The sequence below is a fragment of the Myotis brandtii genome, unplaced genomic scaffold (genome assembly GCF_000412655.1).
Source record: "Myotis brandtii unplaced genomic scaffold, ASM41265v1 scaffold82, whole genome shotgun sequence".
NCBI lineage: Eukaryota > Metazoa > Chordata > Mammalia > Chiroptera > Vespertilionidae > Myotis > Myotis brandtii.
In genome coordinates, this window is record NW_005371324.1 from 8,152,653 (window position 1) to 8,169,345 (window position 16,693).

The window sequence follows — 16,693 nt, forward strand, 5'->3', positions numbered from 1 at the left end:
CCATCTTGGTTGGGTTAATTTGCATATAGTCACTCTGATTGGCTGGTTGGCATGGCTTAAGGTGTAGCGAAGGTACAGTCAATTTGCATGTTTGTCTTTTATTAGTGTAGATACCCATTAAAAGAACCGTTATGCATCAGAGATATTCTATTTATCTGTCAGAAGTTGAGTAGATTACCAGTTGTATGACAAGATAAATAGGAACCTACCAAGAAGGCATTTTAAAATAATAAGTTACTGGTTTGGGGAAAATGTTTTAAGAGGATGTCTGTGGTTTTGACTTGCATAAAACAATTGCAAAATAATTGAGTTGCATAAAAATGATATTTATTTAATTTAATGAGAAGCAACTGGCCCTTATTTTTTTAGCAATCTAGTAACATTAATTTTTTTTTTTTGCTTGACAAAGTGTAGAGTTGAATAGGAATATCATATACTGGCTAAAATTGCGTTATTCACAATTTTTTTATTTTATGAAATAAATAGCTAAACTGTTGATGTTTAAAAAAATCATTTGTGAAGGAAGCATCCAAGAGATAGCTAAATATGTCTCATGTGAAAAGAGAAATGGGCTGTTCTTGGTTTTTACTGTTGTCTGGATTTCCTTCCATGAACAAGTGCCCTCTGGTGGCAACACTAACTCCTAGTTTCAAGTTAGTTCATTTCCCTCCTGAATTTTAAAGAGGCCTTGAATATTTTTCATTTAAATTTCTTTGCTTTAAATATGAGGCGATTAGAAATATTTTAAAATATTATTACAACCTGCTAGTGTATTTGAGAGGCAGATAACAAGACTTTTTACAACAATTTTTACATTAATTCTCTCAAGCGTGGATGAATCCAATGATTGGTTGTACACAAAGGATTGCATTTATTTCATTTAAATCAGAATGAATTGGATTCTGAGCCCCAACAGGATGAGAAGAAATAAGTAATCTCAGTTATCATCTTGGCTTTATTGCCTTGGAAAAAAGCATTCTGATGGTTCCTCCTGTCTCTGGCCCAGGATGCTCAAGCCCATGACTTCTTGAAGTCTGGGACTCTCACTTGCTTCTGTGCCATGCACACAAACTGGGGGGCCTTATGAAGACCAGTCAACCTTGGGCTTGGAATCAAGTGTTAAAAATAAAGAGATTCAGTGGAAATTATAACTTTTATGAGAAAAGATACCAACTAGCATACCATAGAGGCCATATGTAAATACAGTTATTCCTATTCATAATATACTCATTAAAAGAACTGTTATGCATCAGAGATATTCTATATGGTGTCCCAAAATTCATGCAAGATTTGCAATTGAATTGAATTGCAAATCTTGTGTGAATTTTGGGACACCCTATATTTATCTGTCAGAAGTTTAGTTTGGTTCCTGATCTCCATAGGCTCATTTAAAATCATCTCCTCCCAGGCTACCCTGCTACAAATTTGGGCACAGGCCCTGATGCCCTTGAGAACTGTAGCCTCTACCCTTCCCTGCCCTGTTTTCAAAGAACTGCAACCATGTCCCACCTCCATGCCTTTCACCCAGAGATTCCAAATGCCTTTTCAGTGTGTTTAGGCAAGTCAAGCCATTGAGATTCTGTTTTTGTTCTGCCAGTGTCATTAAGGCAAGGATAGTTCAAAGACTATACCTACCTGCTTGGATGAGGGGGCTTGCATAGGAATGGAAAGTACAATGAACGGCCCTGACTTGTGTGTGTCATCCCATCCACCGAAAGGTTGCCGCTTCCATTCCTGGTCAGGGCACATGTATGGGGCACAGGGGGAAACCAATGAATGTGTTTCTCTCATACACCGATGTTTCTCTCTCTTCCTTACCCTCTCTCTTAAATCAGTAAAAAGAAAAGAAAGTACAATGAATGTAGTTTAAAATCACAATAAATGATTCTTCTGCATTTCTACTGATTTATAGAACATAGCCTTAATGTGTCCCAAACATAAGTGTATGCTGAATGGTCTAAGTTCAAATTATGTTTTAATCATGAATGATATCTCTTTATGATCCGCTAGCTTGTGATTGTGTAAAATGAGGAATGATGGAGTGGTAGCAAATAGAGAACTCCTTAGTGCTTGACAAGAAGAATGGAAGAATTATAGGAAAAATATATCTTGATTGTATATATTAACTGCAGTATAATTTATATGATAAACTTTTTTCATTTTGATTTTTTTTAATGTAAAGGGTTGAAGGATGCTTGCCCTACTGCCCTAAACATATGATCCTTGATGAGATCACCCTCAAATGTGTTTATCCAGGAGACTGTAAGTGTGAACCCTACTTACTTTATTCTGGAAAAGTAAAACACTTGAACATATTTTTCTCTATGATGGCAAGTGGTTTTATTTTTCATTTTTTCCCCCATTGACTCCCTCCAGCCCATGCCCACCCCTCACCCCAGGCCTTCACCATCCTAATGTCTCTGTCCATGTGTTATGCATATATATATATATATACAAGGTCTTTGGTTGATTACCTCCCACCTACCCACCCTCCCTCACCTTCCCTCTGAGATTTCACACTTGTGAACAGAAGTTTTAGATGGGCAATATACTTTCGTAAGATTCTTCTTCAATAGCCTTTGTATTGTCTTTTCATTTCTAATTACTTTTCAAAGAATGCAAATCTTCTCTCTAACATTTCTCCTGTGTTCTCTCTCCTCAAACATTTTCCTCCAAGCTAAAGATCCCTCTATGAACTATGTGGGCCTCACCTTAAACAAAACTAGTTAAAGAAAGTCTCTTTGTTTCTTTGTAGGCATACCTCTGATTCCCATGTCACCAGGTAAGCTATCTCTACCCATATGTACTGGTATTGTTACAATTATAGACACTAGAATAGCATTGTGTAATTTAAGTCTTAGCACACTTATAACAATGGCTGGTATTAGTACTCTCCCATCTCCTGGAAAACCTAGCTGTCAGTTGTTTTGTTAAGTAGATGGGTCAGCATAACACCATTTCTAAATGACTTCTGCATTTGGTCCACCTCCTTTTCCCTTTCAATGAGTATAGATAACAAAGATTCCCCGCACTTTTTTTTTTTTTTTGCCTAGAATTTAGGTTTTATCAAATCCTACTTAAATTTTCACAGTGATTAGGCTGACTCTAAAAATATGTTAATGCAAAGAACACCATCCTTTAATCGCTTCCATTCCTGTTCCTGTGCTCTGTCCCAGCCTCTGGAGGGGCATTCTGGGCCCATACCCCGGCTTCTCTCCCTCACTATGAAACTTGCCTCAGAAAAGGATTAATACATCTACTCATAGCGAGGCTTGACAAACTTAATTTAGAGAAGCTCAGATATTTATTCTTCAATTTACTTGACAAGATTTAATTGAGTGTCAACTCTGCTAGGCAGTGTCCTGGCACTGGGGGGAGGACAGGAGAAAGGTGATTAAGACACAGCCTCTACCCTTAAACTGCTACTAGTCCATAGGTTGTTGTGATATTACAATAGGGGTAATACAAGCAGTAGACATTCCTGTATACTTGTACTAATTTTGGAGGTTTGATCTCAGAAGGTAGCAGAAGATAGGAGTTGGATAGACTAGTAGGAGGAGGAAGTGTGCTCTCCAGCTGGAAGGGGAAGCATGTGCAAAGGCCTGTAACTGAGAGAAACCATGACACACAGAGGGATTTGCTAACCTAACAATAGGCCTTTCAAAGTGAGAAGCAACAAGAAATGTATTGAGATTCATAAGAATAGCCATTCCGAATGCACTGATTCAGGCAGAAGCCCAAAGAATGTTCTAATGTGGAGACAAAGGCAATGGGAATTTATGAGAAAGGGCAGGGGAACAACTGCATCAATAGAAGGAAGGCATTTCTATTGATGCAGATAACAACATAGTGATGTGAATTCTAAACAATGTTTTTAATTTTCAGTCCAGTAGTCATCGGTCCAGGGGTCACCACTGCTTTCTTGTTATCTTTGCAAACAGTTTTTTTTGGAGCACAATGCTGCCCTAGGTTCAATCCAAAGGTTATTTGCCCAGTTGCAACAATCTGAAGGTATGAGGCATAAGATGTGCAGTTTCTCTGGCCTGGCAGCTTCCGCTCCGGTTTTAAAGTGGCTCCGTTTATATTATTGTTTACAAACTTCAAGCAGGTCAATGTATCTTGAGCATGTAGTGCGAGGGGAATTGAGCCAAGGGAAGGGATGGCACAGATGATCAGGGCCAGATCACCGAGTCCCTGGTAAGAAACTTGGATTTTCTTTCTTTCTTTTTTTTTTTTAATATATTTTATTGATTTTTTACAGAGAGAAAGGGAGAGGGATAGAGAGCTAGAAACATTGATGAGAGAGAACATCGATCAGCTGCCTCCTGCACACCCCCCACTGGGGATGTGCCCGCAACCAAGGTACATGCCCTTGACCGGAATCGAACCTGGGACCCTTCAGTCCGCAGGCCGACGCTCCATCCACTGAGCCAAACCAGTCAGGGCTGGATTTTCTTTCTAAAGACAATGGCAAGTCATTGAAAATTTTAATGAGTCCTGTGACATCTTCAAAGTAATAGTCGCAGTACTACCATCACTTCTATTCTAATTAGCTACCATTTATTGAGTACTTATTATGTACCAGGCATTGGACTAAGTTCTTTGCATACATTTAATCCTTATAAGAACTCTATGAGAGAGGCATTATATATATATGCCAGTTAAAAGCCAGGACTCTAGAATCAAAATCTCTGAGTTTGAATTTTGTCTCAAACATTTACTAGCTTATCTCGCTGCACCTTAGTTTCCCTCTCTGTAAAATGACAAGAGTATTGTTATCTACCTCACAGGGTTCTTGTGGGAATAAATGAAATAATCTATATAATATTTCTTAGCAGTTTCTACCACATGTGAATTCCATACACAATGGATATCATCCCACTAACAGAGAGGACATCTTCATTTCCAACAGGTCCAGAAACGGTTTCTCCACCAGACGTCACTGTGGCCGACATGCTAACACCCACCCCAGGTTTGGAATGTGAGGTAAGACCGAGTAATCTCTTCAACTATTGTGTCCTTTTCTTGTAGCATCTGTTCAAGTGTCTGTATCACTATCCAAACGCTATTAAACTTTTCAGTGTGATCGCTAGTCTTTCTTTGCTAAAAGATAATAAGAAATATACATTACTATTTTAACAATTGTATTTCTTAAACAGACCCAGATATTTCTTATTAATTAGGTTCTGGTCACACTGAAAAATATAAAATTCAAATGGGGACTTAAGTGTGATTCTTTAATAAATAGTTATCTAGTGTGGGCTTCTCTGTAAGTCAAGCATTCAAAAAATATTTATTAAGGAGCTACTATGTGCCAGGCATTATGTAAGATGACAAAGATACAATGGTAAGCAAAGCAAGATAAGGTCATTGAACCCCAGAGCTTGTAATTGTCTGGGCTGAGACCTGAGCACTTATATCCTTACTCCAAATATGCTATTTGTTCTAATAAAGTAATTACTTATTCAATCATTATTATTTCTGGCCAGGCACTATTAAGGTACCATGGATAAAACAATATAAAAGCAGGCAAACATTTCTGTGCTTATGAAGTTTACATTTTATTGGAGGTTTGGAGACAATCAATAAGCAAAATATGTTCCTGAGTCATAAAAAATGTTAGAGGGTGCTGCTCAGGAGGAAAATGAAACTATTTTTAGTTATATGGTCAAAAGTTCTCACTGATGAGGTGATCCTATATAATAAAAGCCTAATATGCTAAGTGTCCGGTCATCCATTCAATCAATCAAAGCATAATATGCTAATGATATGCTAAGGCTGCTCAACCCTCGCTATGACATGCACTGACCACCAGGGGGCAGACGTTCTGACCGGTAGGTTAGCTTGCTGCTGGAGTCTGGGCTGATAGGGACTAAGTGAGACAAGCTGGCCATGCCCTGGAGCCCTCCCCTGAGTGGTCCCTCCCTGGCTGGCCAACCTCCTGCGTCCCTCCCCGGCCCCAATCGTGCACCAGTGGGGTCCCTCAGGCTAGCCTGTGCCCTCTCGCAATTTGGGACCCCTCAGGGGATGTCGGAGAGCCGATTTCAGCCCTATCCCACAGGCCAGGCCATGGGACCCCACTGATGCACAAATTTGTGCACTGGGCCTCTAGTTTCATAATAAAAGTTCTAAAGAAGTTGAGACAGTGAGCTGTGTAGAGAAACAGAGAGTGTTCCAAGCAAGTGCAAAGGCCCTGCAGTGAGGAAGCACCTGAAATATAAAACCAAAAACAAAACAAACACACACACACACACACACACACACACACACAAACAACACCAACAAGGCCATTAAGTAAGGAAGGGATAAAATAGCAGCAAGTAAATTCGATTATGTAAGCCCTTTTAGATGATTGTAAAGACCATGGCTTTTTTCCTAAATGACAGGATATTGCATGGGATATTTTTGAGCAGAGGAATTACATGAGATAATTTGTTTCAGGTATATTTTAGCTGCTGTGTTGAGAGCAGGGTGAAAGGAGACAATAGAACAAGTTAGGAGGCTATTGCAGGAATTTAGGCAAAAGACAATGGTCGCCTGGACCAGGTAACAGCAGTAGAGATGATGGATATATTTTGAAAATAGAAACTACAGAATTTGCTGAAGGATTAGATGTGAGGTGTGAGTGAAAGAGAAGTATCAAGGATTCTAAAATGTTTGCCGTGAGCAACTGAAGGATACAGTTGACATTAATTAGGATGGTGAAATTGTGGGAAGTGAAGGTCTGGTTGGTTATAACCAAGAGTTCAGTTTTGCCAGGTAAAGATTGAGATTCCTTTTAGGTATCAAAAATCTGTGGATTTACAGATATGCTAAACATAGAGTTCACCTCAGAGGGTTGTTGTTGTGGGAATGAAATGGGTTAGTTTGAACAATGGGAGCATAATAAGTGGTATAAATGTTTATCATTGCTGTAATTATTACCATGATTTAAATAGAATGTAATTTATAAACTGAAAAAAAAACACCACTTATTTAAATCTTGTCTGTCTAGAAGTCTGTGAGCTATACATTGCATTGATAATTTATAATGATTCTACCCAACAGTCAAATTGACCTCACATAGGAATTTTTAATGAAATACTAGGATATAATTAAGTTGTAATTTTTAAAAAATTGACACTAACAGAGATTAGATTCAATACTAGCTTTACACAATGTAATATGACAGGTTGAGAGCCACTATATAAGTCTGCTTGCAAAACACTAAGCTAGATAAATTAGGATAAGACTTCAATTTGCTCAGATTTCTGAGTACATGGGCAATTCTGATATCAAGTCAATATTGAGATAAAGTTGAAATAAAACGTTCATACTGAGTATTTTAGAAAGGTTACATCAACAAAAAGTTGTAGTAAAATTTTAATTGTTCATCTTTCAAAGGCTGTCATATGTAGGGAATATAGACTATAGGCAATGTGAATGGAAATTTTAAAAAATATATGCAATGATATATTACTCAGCAATAAAAAAGGAATGCAATCTTGACTTTTGTGACAACATGAATGGACCAGAAGGGTATTATGCTAAGTGAAATAAGTCAGACACAGAAAGAGAAATACCATATGATTTTACTTATGTGTGGAATCTAAAAATACAAAACAAAAGCAAGTGAATAAACAAAACAAAACAGGACCATAGATACGGAGAACAAGCTGAGGGTTGCCTAAAGGGGATAAAGACAAAAAATTTAAAAATAATTGAAAACAGTAGTTGAAAATGGGGGGAAAATCACCGATTTTCTTTATTTATTTCTTTTTGTTTTTACAACAGCCTCAACAATTTGATCCTGTTTATAATTGTAGCCAATATATATGCCTTAATATGGAATGGAAGTTGTACAACTGGTCTCTCAATTGCCCAAAGGACTTGGAAATGCCTGACTGTGGTTTCCGGGGAAGGCCTGTTCAAGTGAACACTGATATCTGCTGCCCTGAGTGGGAATGTCCTTGTGGGTTTGCATTTCTTACATCGTTATCAATTTTTGATCAGGAGGAGGTTGTAAATTTTTTGAGCCGACCACCTCATCAAGCCAAAGTTATTGTTGAGCATTCTTCATTTGATTTATGATTTTGGTTCCCAGTATGTAACCTTTAGATTTGCTTTTTGTCAAACATGATAAGACTAATTTAAAGCAACTGTTACTACAAATAGAAATAATTAGTAACTAAGGAAATCCACTCTCCAACATTTCTTTTAGGTCGGTGTTCCATGTTGTCAGAATTGAGCATCATTACGTTTGATGGAAACAATGCAGCATTATATAGTATGGCTTCTTATATCTTAGTACGAATTCCTGGGGAAGTTATAGTTGCTCATATTGAAAAATGCTCCATGAATCAGGTAAGTTCAATTCTTTTGTTCCCCACATAGATTTTACTAGTAAATAATGAACTTTCAATAGCTCTCATAACCAATACTAAGTGAGAAGTACAAAGGTAATACTGAGCAGATGGAATTAACAACATGACGATAATAACTTACAAAAATTTGTTAATCTATATGGAAAAGAATAATCAAATGAGATCATTGCAAATTTATATATTCTAGCTCTTAAGATCTGAGTAAAATGTATTTTTTTATTATTATTTGAAGTATAACAGATAGTATTACATATGTCTCCTTTTCCCCCATTGACCTCTCAACATGACGATAATAACTTATGAAAATTTGTTAATCTATATTGAAAAGAAGAATAATCAAATGAGATCATTGCACATTTATATATTCAAGCTCTTAAGATCTGAGTAAAATTTATTTTTTATTATTATTTAAAGTATTACATATAGCATTACATATGTCTCCTTTTCCCCCATTGACCTCCCCCCGAAGTTCCATTCTTTGTCCTTTCTTCATAAATCTACAGCTGGAGTATGTTGCAACATTAGGTATTCCTAGAGTAAGGAGGGGCTCAAGAACTCACTGACATTTATCTTCTGGTACTTAAAACAAAAAATATTTCATGTTACTATATTTAGAGGCATATAATAGTAATTCAAAAAAAGTTTTTAAAAGTCAAGTAGTATTTTTCTTTTAAAAATGTTTTCTCTTTATGCTTTTTACTTTTCAGAATGAGGACTCATTTCAAAAGCTAGTGAGTATTTGTGAAGTGTTTAGTAAATTACTTCTGTTTATTGCTAAAATTATGTTTATTAACTTTACAAAGTTTGTTATTTCTTTTTCCCCAAAATTAAGGCTTCTTCTGAAAGAATCTCTGGACTTTGTTTTAAGAGGTTAAATTTGACAACATCTATACATAAAATACTTGTCAATCGGGCAGCAAGAAAGGTAGGAATACAAAGCTTAAAAATATCCTTGCCTTAGATATAATTAAGAAATTATATAAATAAAATTATTTCCAAAAAGAGGAAAATTAAACATATCAGTGGAGTTTTATGGCTATTATGTCTAATCATTGTTTTCATGGGCAGCCTAAAAGTGTTTCTTAGTATTATATTCCTCTTCCCATAATGTGCCAACTGTTGCAAATATTTCTCTCCTTGCGAGGTTAACTGCAACAGCCATGTGAAATATGCTAAAGCCTTCTTGGATAAGGTAAGTGGCCAATCTTCTTAGTGGCCGAGTTAACCTTAGTGTAACAAATTAAACACAATGGAAATGACGTGAAGAAGAGGGATCATAAGGCTGGAAACAGTAGTTGCCATGAATACCAGGATGAAGACCACCAAAAGAATCAATGGAAGCAGTAGTTTTGAAATGTTGATGCCATTACTTTTTCAGTGAATAAGTGATAGCTAAAATAAGAAAAAATAAAGGAATAGTTAACTTTATTGCAATATACTGAAGAAGGGCTAGGTATATAAAAGTTGGAAAAGATCTATTTAGTGTTATATGAAAAATGTTTAAAAAGGCTTTATAATATAAAAATATAAATATATATTCCTAAGGAATATATTTACCAGATAGGAGTGAGTTATAAGCCAGATGTCTCACTCAGATACAAATGGTTCTCTCAAAAATATAAGAAAATAATGTGTAAAAAATCTTTTTGCTTGAAATGGATGAGACATTATAGACTTTCTGGAAATAATTCCATTAACACAGGACCATAGATTCTAGACTAGAAACAATATTAAAATAATCATTCAAAGAACTTATATACTTATATGCATAGCCCATGGTCACGGGCAATAGGGTGGTGAAGACCTGGAGGTGGGGCTAGAGGCTGGGGGGAAAAAGGGGAGGGAATGGGAGATATCTATAGTACTATCAACAATAAAAATATATTAAAATAAATAAAATAATCCTAAAATAGTAAGGTGTTAAATTTTAAGTAAACTTTAAAAAATATATGAATTTGGTCCTTTTGAATGATAGTATTCATATATACCTTTGATTTTTATGAGGTTGATATATTAACAGGAAGTGAATGGGAAGTGAATTCAAACCTGGTATGCTATTATTGTAAGCATTTGGGTTTGTTTTTTGCCTCAGCTGAACTTGTCACTGGTCATGTATTTAGTTAAAAACTAATGAATTTTTAAAAATCACTTAGTGAGCGTTTACATGATAAAAATAACACAGGTCCTGATCTCAAGTTACTTGTAGTTGTGTGTGGGATGCATGACTGTAATTATCTGCCAATTAGAAAGTAGTAGGAGGTATAGTGACAGAGTTATGACCAAGACATTATGGAAACAAAAAGGAGGTTCATTTAGTGCAGTTTGTAGGAGGGTCAAGTAAGTAATTTTGGAAGTGACACCTGAAATAAATCTTAAAGAATGAGTAGAAATTAACAGGCAAGTGGAGAGATGTTTTAGCTCAAAGGTGACAGCATGAGAAAGATGTAAAGATGAGAAATTAGGTGGTTGGTCAGGTATAAACTTCGACAAATTTACTGCTGGTTGCAGTTCATGCTTCCATGTCATTGCCATTATTTAAAGCACTGTTTTTCAAAGTATTATCCTTGGACTGCCTGCATCTGTATTACCAGGAGTACATGATAAGAATACAGTCAGGAATCTCACCCAAACCTAGGAACTGGAATCCCTGGGAATTCTAATCTTTACTAACCTTGGCAGATGACTGTTATAAACATTATAGTTAGACACTAAATTAGAAGACCATAGAAAGAACCAGCTTAAAGAAAATATCTTGAAAGTAACTTTATTAGCTTATATTCATGTTAGTAGGTAGTGGTGTAGTCAACATATATTGAGGGAAATAGACAGAAAGCTTACATAACAGAAAAAAATAAAGCTGTTTTTTGCATGTGTTTTTGTTGTTTCTGAGAGGAACACATCGATTGGTTGCCTCCTGCATGAGCCTTGACCAGGGCCCTGGCCGGGGAGGAGCCTGCAACCGAAGTATGTGCCCTTGACCAGAATCAAACCCGGGACCCTCTGGTCCACAGGCTGATGCTGTATCCACTGAGCCAAACTGGCTAGGGCAAAAGTTAAGTTTTGAAGAAAATAAAGGGCAATGAGGTTAAAACAAATACTGAATACAGCAAGACACAGCAAAGAAACAATAAAAGAGCTTTGAAGTTATGAGACGCTATGGCAGCACAAGGGAAATAAATTTTTAAAAACTTAAAGTATAGTTTATATTAAATAGGAAGAAATGGGATAATCTGAAAACTCCTAATTTTAATAAATGTATATTTATTTATTTATTTTTATATTTTTCATTGATTTTTTTTTGAGAGAGAGAGACACATATTGATGTGAGAGCAAAACATCGATTGGCTGCCTCCTGCACGCCCCCTATTAGGGATTGAGCCACAACCTGAGCATGTGCCCTGCCCAAGAATCGAACCAGCAATCTTTTGGTGCATGGGACAATGCCAAACCAACTTAGCCACACTGGCCATGGCTAATAAATATTTAAACATAAAATTTTTACTGACAGATGTAAATGCATTATGTAATTACAGGTAGAAGTGGATTCTATTGTTGTGCCTTTGCCCTTTTCAAATCAAGAACTGTTGATAGAGGATTCAGGTAATATGTACGTGATTACTACTCCAGCTGGACTAATCATAAAGTGGGCTCATCTCACAGGAATCTTAGACATTCATTTTGGCTTTCAATTTAACTTGTCCTCCTCCACAGAAGGACTTTGTGGTGAGTATTGCTCTTCAAATCTCAATTTCTTCTAACTTTTCTTTCCTATTCATTTTACACTGTTTTGGCACCTATTGCCAGATCTTTTTGATTTGAGATGTGATATTAACTTTCAGTGACCTATGTGAATATTGAATGAAGTAATGGTTTCCAATGAATGGATTAAGAAGCAAGAGATAACAATTCAATGTGGGTATTTTATGGAGCCATATTCTCACTATTAATATAATATTGCTTATATTTATACTAGCTCTTCTTTATTAAGCATTAATGAAGTGTCAGGCATTATTTTACTTATTTTAACTCATTTAATTATAACGATAGCCCTATGAATAGGCACTAGCATTAATTTGTGACAAAAATGAGGCATAGAAAGGTTAAAAATAACTTTTTATTATAAAGTATAAAGCCTAGATGTACCTTTACACCTCAATTTAATATCACAATACAGGGTGGGGCAAAAGTAGGCTTATAGTTGTTCACATGGAATATAATACAATAATTAATAAAGAATACTACAAGAATATGTTGTTTCATGTACTTACAACTGTAAACCTACTTTTGCCCCACCCTGTATGTTACATAGATACAAAGAGTTTCAAGCCAAAGAAAGCAAATTAGAAATATAAGAAAGAATAATACTGGCTCTGGTGTAAGAAAGAATAATACTGGCCCTGGTAAGTTAAGCAGTGCTATCCCTTTACAGTTCTGCTCAACATCAGTTTCCTCACCTTTAAAATGGGATAGTAATATCTGCCTTCAAGATTGTTGCTAGAATTGTATGTGAAAGTGATTGTAAAAACACATAACATATTGCTTAATACACACAGTCAACAAATGTTAGTACATGTTTGCTACCTAAGGTCAGCCCCTAAGCTTCCTGACCTCCACAGTGGGGTTGGGTGAAGGGAAATGTGGGTGCTCTTGGGATCCCTAGGTTGGGTGCTGGCTGATAAAGTTTCAGTGAACAAGAATCTGGCCCAAGTTGAGCATGGACACTAGGATGGGAGGTCTCTATTGACACCTCGTTTTACATAGCGCTGTAAAGTCTGTGGGGGTGCTGGTTGAAGTTGCAATGGAAACTATTTTTACTAGAAATTAGAAGAGTTTAAGTTTAAAAATAGTAGCTGCTTTATAGTATAATTCTCTTGAGTTTTTTGAGGTATTTTTTTTCTTTGCACTGTACTCAATTCTCTGCATATTTACAAGGGCCGTGGCTACCATGGCAGCAGCAACCTTTATTGATAGTGACATAAGATTTGATCCTGGAAAAAATGTTTAACTCACTTCTTTTATAGCTGGGAGCCTTAGAAGTTAAGAAAAAAATATGTCTTCAAATAGGGTGGGATTCAGGTAAGTTATGATCAGGTTACAGATCCATTTCTCTATGCTTCCCTTGTCTCTGCACTCCACTGGATGAAGAGCAAGCTCCATCCTCAGTCTGGCCTTCCTCAAGGAAGGTAGGCTGTAGCAAGTCAATGCGTGATAGCCATCAATAGGCCATGCCATCCCAAGGAAGGGGGATTGTCTATGTCCTAGAATATCGAGGTCAAATTCTTAGCTTGGCAATGGTTGTCCTAATGTTGAACATATCTCTGTGTCTGGTGACTGCCATGAGCTGACTAGTTTATGCCTGGATTGCTTGTAACAGTTTTTAATAAAAGGTGTGCAATTCAGGCCCCTCTCCTGGAGGGTGTCATGCTCTAGGTGATGAGGCAGGGATGATTTCTGAAAGGGATAATTTAATGTTTTCAGGCAGGGTTTTCTTGGGGGAGTGGATGCCTGGAGTCAATCACCAATTGGCCACTATTATGGGGAATACCTGACAGATTTAAGAACTTGTTCTTAAATTAGGAGATAGTGCTAATAGTGGAAAAGCATAAGGACAGAACCAATTTCCTCTTTCTTTACTTTCTATGATCCTTTCATATATCTTAACTTCTAGGATCATTAACCGTAATAAATTATTCTGATGATTGAATTCTGCTGCCTACATTTGGTTTAAGTGAAAATTTTTTCCTTCTAAATGTCACATATCTTTCTAGGAATTTGCAATGATGATCCAGATGATGATCTAAGGATGCAAAATGGCACAATTATTACAAATATGGAAGACATAGAATTATTTATTGAGAGCTGGGAAATTGAGAAATCATTTAAAGTAATAACAAGAAGACCTGTTAGAAATTGCACTGAGTATGATTGCAGTCACTGCATTGAATTATTAAATAGAAAAGTTTTTGTTCCATGCCATGATAAAGTAAGTTGAAAGTGACCATAGGTAAGAGCTGTCCTGTTAGATATGTTGAAAGTAAACCTAGTAAAGTCCTATTCTCGCCATGATGTCCTTCTACTAAGAATAGTTTATCTCCAAACCTTCTGTCAGTTTGCTTTGGAATTCAGAATCATTTGCTGTTTATAGATTTATCGAGAGGGAGGATAATTACCTTTTTTCTCCTATTTTTATTTCAGAACTATATCAACAGCTTTCCAGAAACATGAAATTCCATCTTTTCAATAAATGCCTCTAGGAGAAAGAGATCAATGTCACTTGATAACCCAGTATAGAAACCACGACAGTGAGGGGTTTAATCAATTCCCTATGAACTTGGCCTCTGAGGGGTAGACTTATAATAGAACCTTTATTAGTATCTAACTTTCTGACTTTAGGTGACTAGCAGATATTTTAATATAATCTCTATATTTTAAAAGATCCATTATTAGAAACAAAGAACAGACAAATATAGCATTTCATGAATCACTTAATGAAAAGTTAGTAAACTTCTTGGCCCTAATAGGCTTTGTGTTAAACTCCTATGATCCAAAGATGAATAAGACTTTCTCCTCGTCCTCAAATAACCTAGTGGGAATGAAAGCCTTTGAATAGATATGTTGCAAGATACACTATGGAGGTATATGGAAGCCCAGGGTTGAAGAAAATTTCCCACAGTTTAAGACATTTGAATTATATAGAAGAATGCATTTTCCAGGAGAGAGAATGGAGGAAGGGAGGAAGGGAGACTTAGGCAGATAAAACAATATATGTAAGAACAGTCTTGGTGTAAAAGTGCATGTTAGGAAAACATTGAAGGTTTAGTGCAAGTCCTGTGGATGGGAAGAGCCTGGAGGAAGAGTGAGGGAATTGTTGAAGCAGGAAGGAACTCACTGTGAAGCACCTTCCCTGCTGAAGGAAGTGCAGACTTCATAGTCTTCAGCCTGCCTCGAACTTCCCCTGAGGACAAAGGCAAAGGGTTTGAAGTCAGGGACAAAAAATGACACATTTCTGGAGCTTCACTTTTACTTAGAGATTTGGATACAAATAAGTTTTAAATCAGGGGTCCTCAAACTACGGCCCGTGGGCCACATGCAAATACAAATATTGTATTTGTTCCCGTTTTGTTTTTTTACTTCAAAATAAGATATGTGCAGTATGCATAGGAATTTGTTCATAGTTTTTTTTTTAAACTATAGTCCGGCCCTCCAACAGTCTGAGGGACAGTGAACTGGCCCCCTGTTTAAAAAGTTTGAGGACCCCTGTTTTAAATGTTTACATTTTTCAATGCATGCACACAAAAATGAAAACATAGCAAATACTTTTAAACTGATTTCAGTGTCATTTTTTTGTCTTTTAAAAGCAGAATGATTTTCGAAAATTGAATTTTTAACTGGAAACCTGGAAGGTTGATTAAATCAGGAGACTTTTCAGCTTACCTTTCAGGGCATAGTGAGGCAACACAGGGTACCATTTAGTCTAGAATAGCCTCCACTTTTCCCCTTAGGACCTTCCCAGTGCGTTTGATGGCAAAAGAAAGGAGTGCTCATAATTTGGTTTCCCTACTTCTAATCTTCATCCTTTTTTTGCAAATTACCATATAAGGAGGCAGATGGTCTTTTAAAAATTGAAAAGGGATTATATCACTTCTCTGCCTAAAACCCATCAGTGTCTTTTACTGACACATTCCAAACTTCTTATCAGGGCTTACCAGGTCCTCTATGCCCTGCCCGCCCATCTCCAGCTTCCTCCTCTACTACACTCTTCTTGTCTGCTAAACATCAGCCTCTCTCCTTTCAACACTGAATATTTCAGGGTTTTTTCTGTCCATAGGTTTTTATGCTTTCCTCTTGCCGTCTATTTTAACGTGGTGACTCCTCTTGCTCACTAAAAGGTTTTCTTAAATTGAGATCCACAAGGCAGAGAAGAGATCCATTTTATTCACCTTTATATTCCTCATGCATAGCATAGTGTCTGGTATGTAATCAGGTATTCAATAAATTACGGAAGTATGCATAAATGAATAGATGAATGGAGGATATGAGAGAAACAGCTTGCGGGGGGGTTAAATGGAGAAGGGATATCATTTTTATTTTGAGTAAGTTAAGTCATGTGGGACTTTAAAGCAAAAATAGCCACAAAACAACTTAGAAACATAATTCTAGAGTTCAGAGGAGATAAGCTGAGGTCAGAGATCAGGTTTGGGAAGTTATTAATACATACATTTTAAAAAATCATAATTACTAATATACCAGAGTCTGTTCTATAAACTTTACATATATTAACTCACAGCCACCTTAAGCAGTAATAAGCTTATTATTAACTATTTGACTTA

General features: G+C 36.5%; 1 protein-coding gene across 1 annotated transcript in view; it reads left to right on the top strand.

The window, feature by feature from the left end:
- Positions 1 to 16,693, top strand: part of OTOGL (otogelin-like) — a 145,021-nt gene that overhangs the window by 95,903 nt on the left and 32,425 nt on the right. Inside the window, exons 35-43 of the mRNA XM_014531634.1 lie at positions 2,183 to 2,262; positions 2,756 to 2,782; positions 4,913 to 4,986; positions 7,774 to 7,951; positions 8,201 to 8,343; positions 9,071 to 9,094; positions 9,196 to 9,288; positions 11,897 to 12,086; positions 14,132 to 14,346. Coding sequence (XP_014387120.1) covers positions 2,183 to 2,262; positions 2,756 to 2,782; positions 4,913 to 4,986; positions 7,774 to 7,951; positions 8,201 to 8,343; positions 9,071 to 9,094; positions 9,196 to 9,288; positions 11,897 to 12,086; positions 14,132 to 14,346 — 1,024 coding nt within the window. The remainder of the gene's footprint in view (positions 1 to 2,182; positions 2,263 to 2,755; positions 2,783 to 4,912; positions 4,987 to 7,773; positions 7,952 to 8,200; positions 8,344 to 9,070; positions 9,095 to 9,195; positions 9,289 to 11,896; positions 12,087 to 14,131; positions 14,347 to 16,693) is intronic.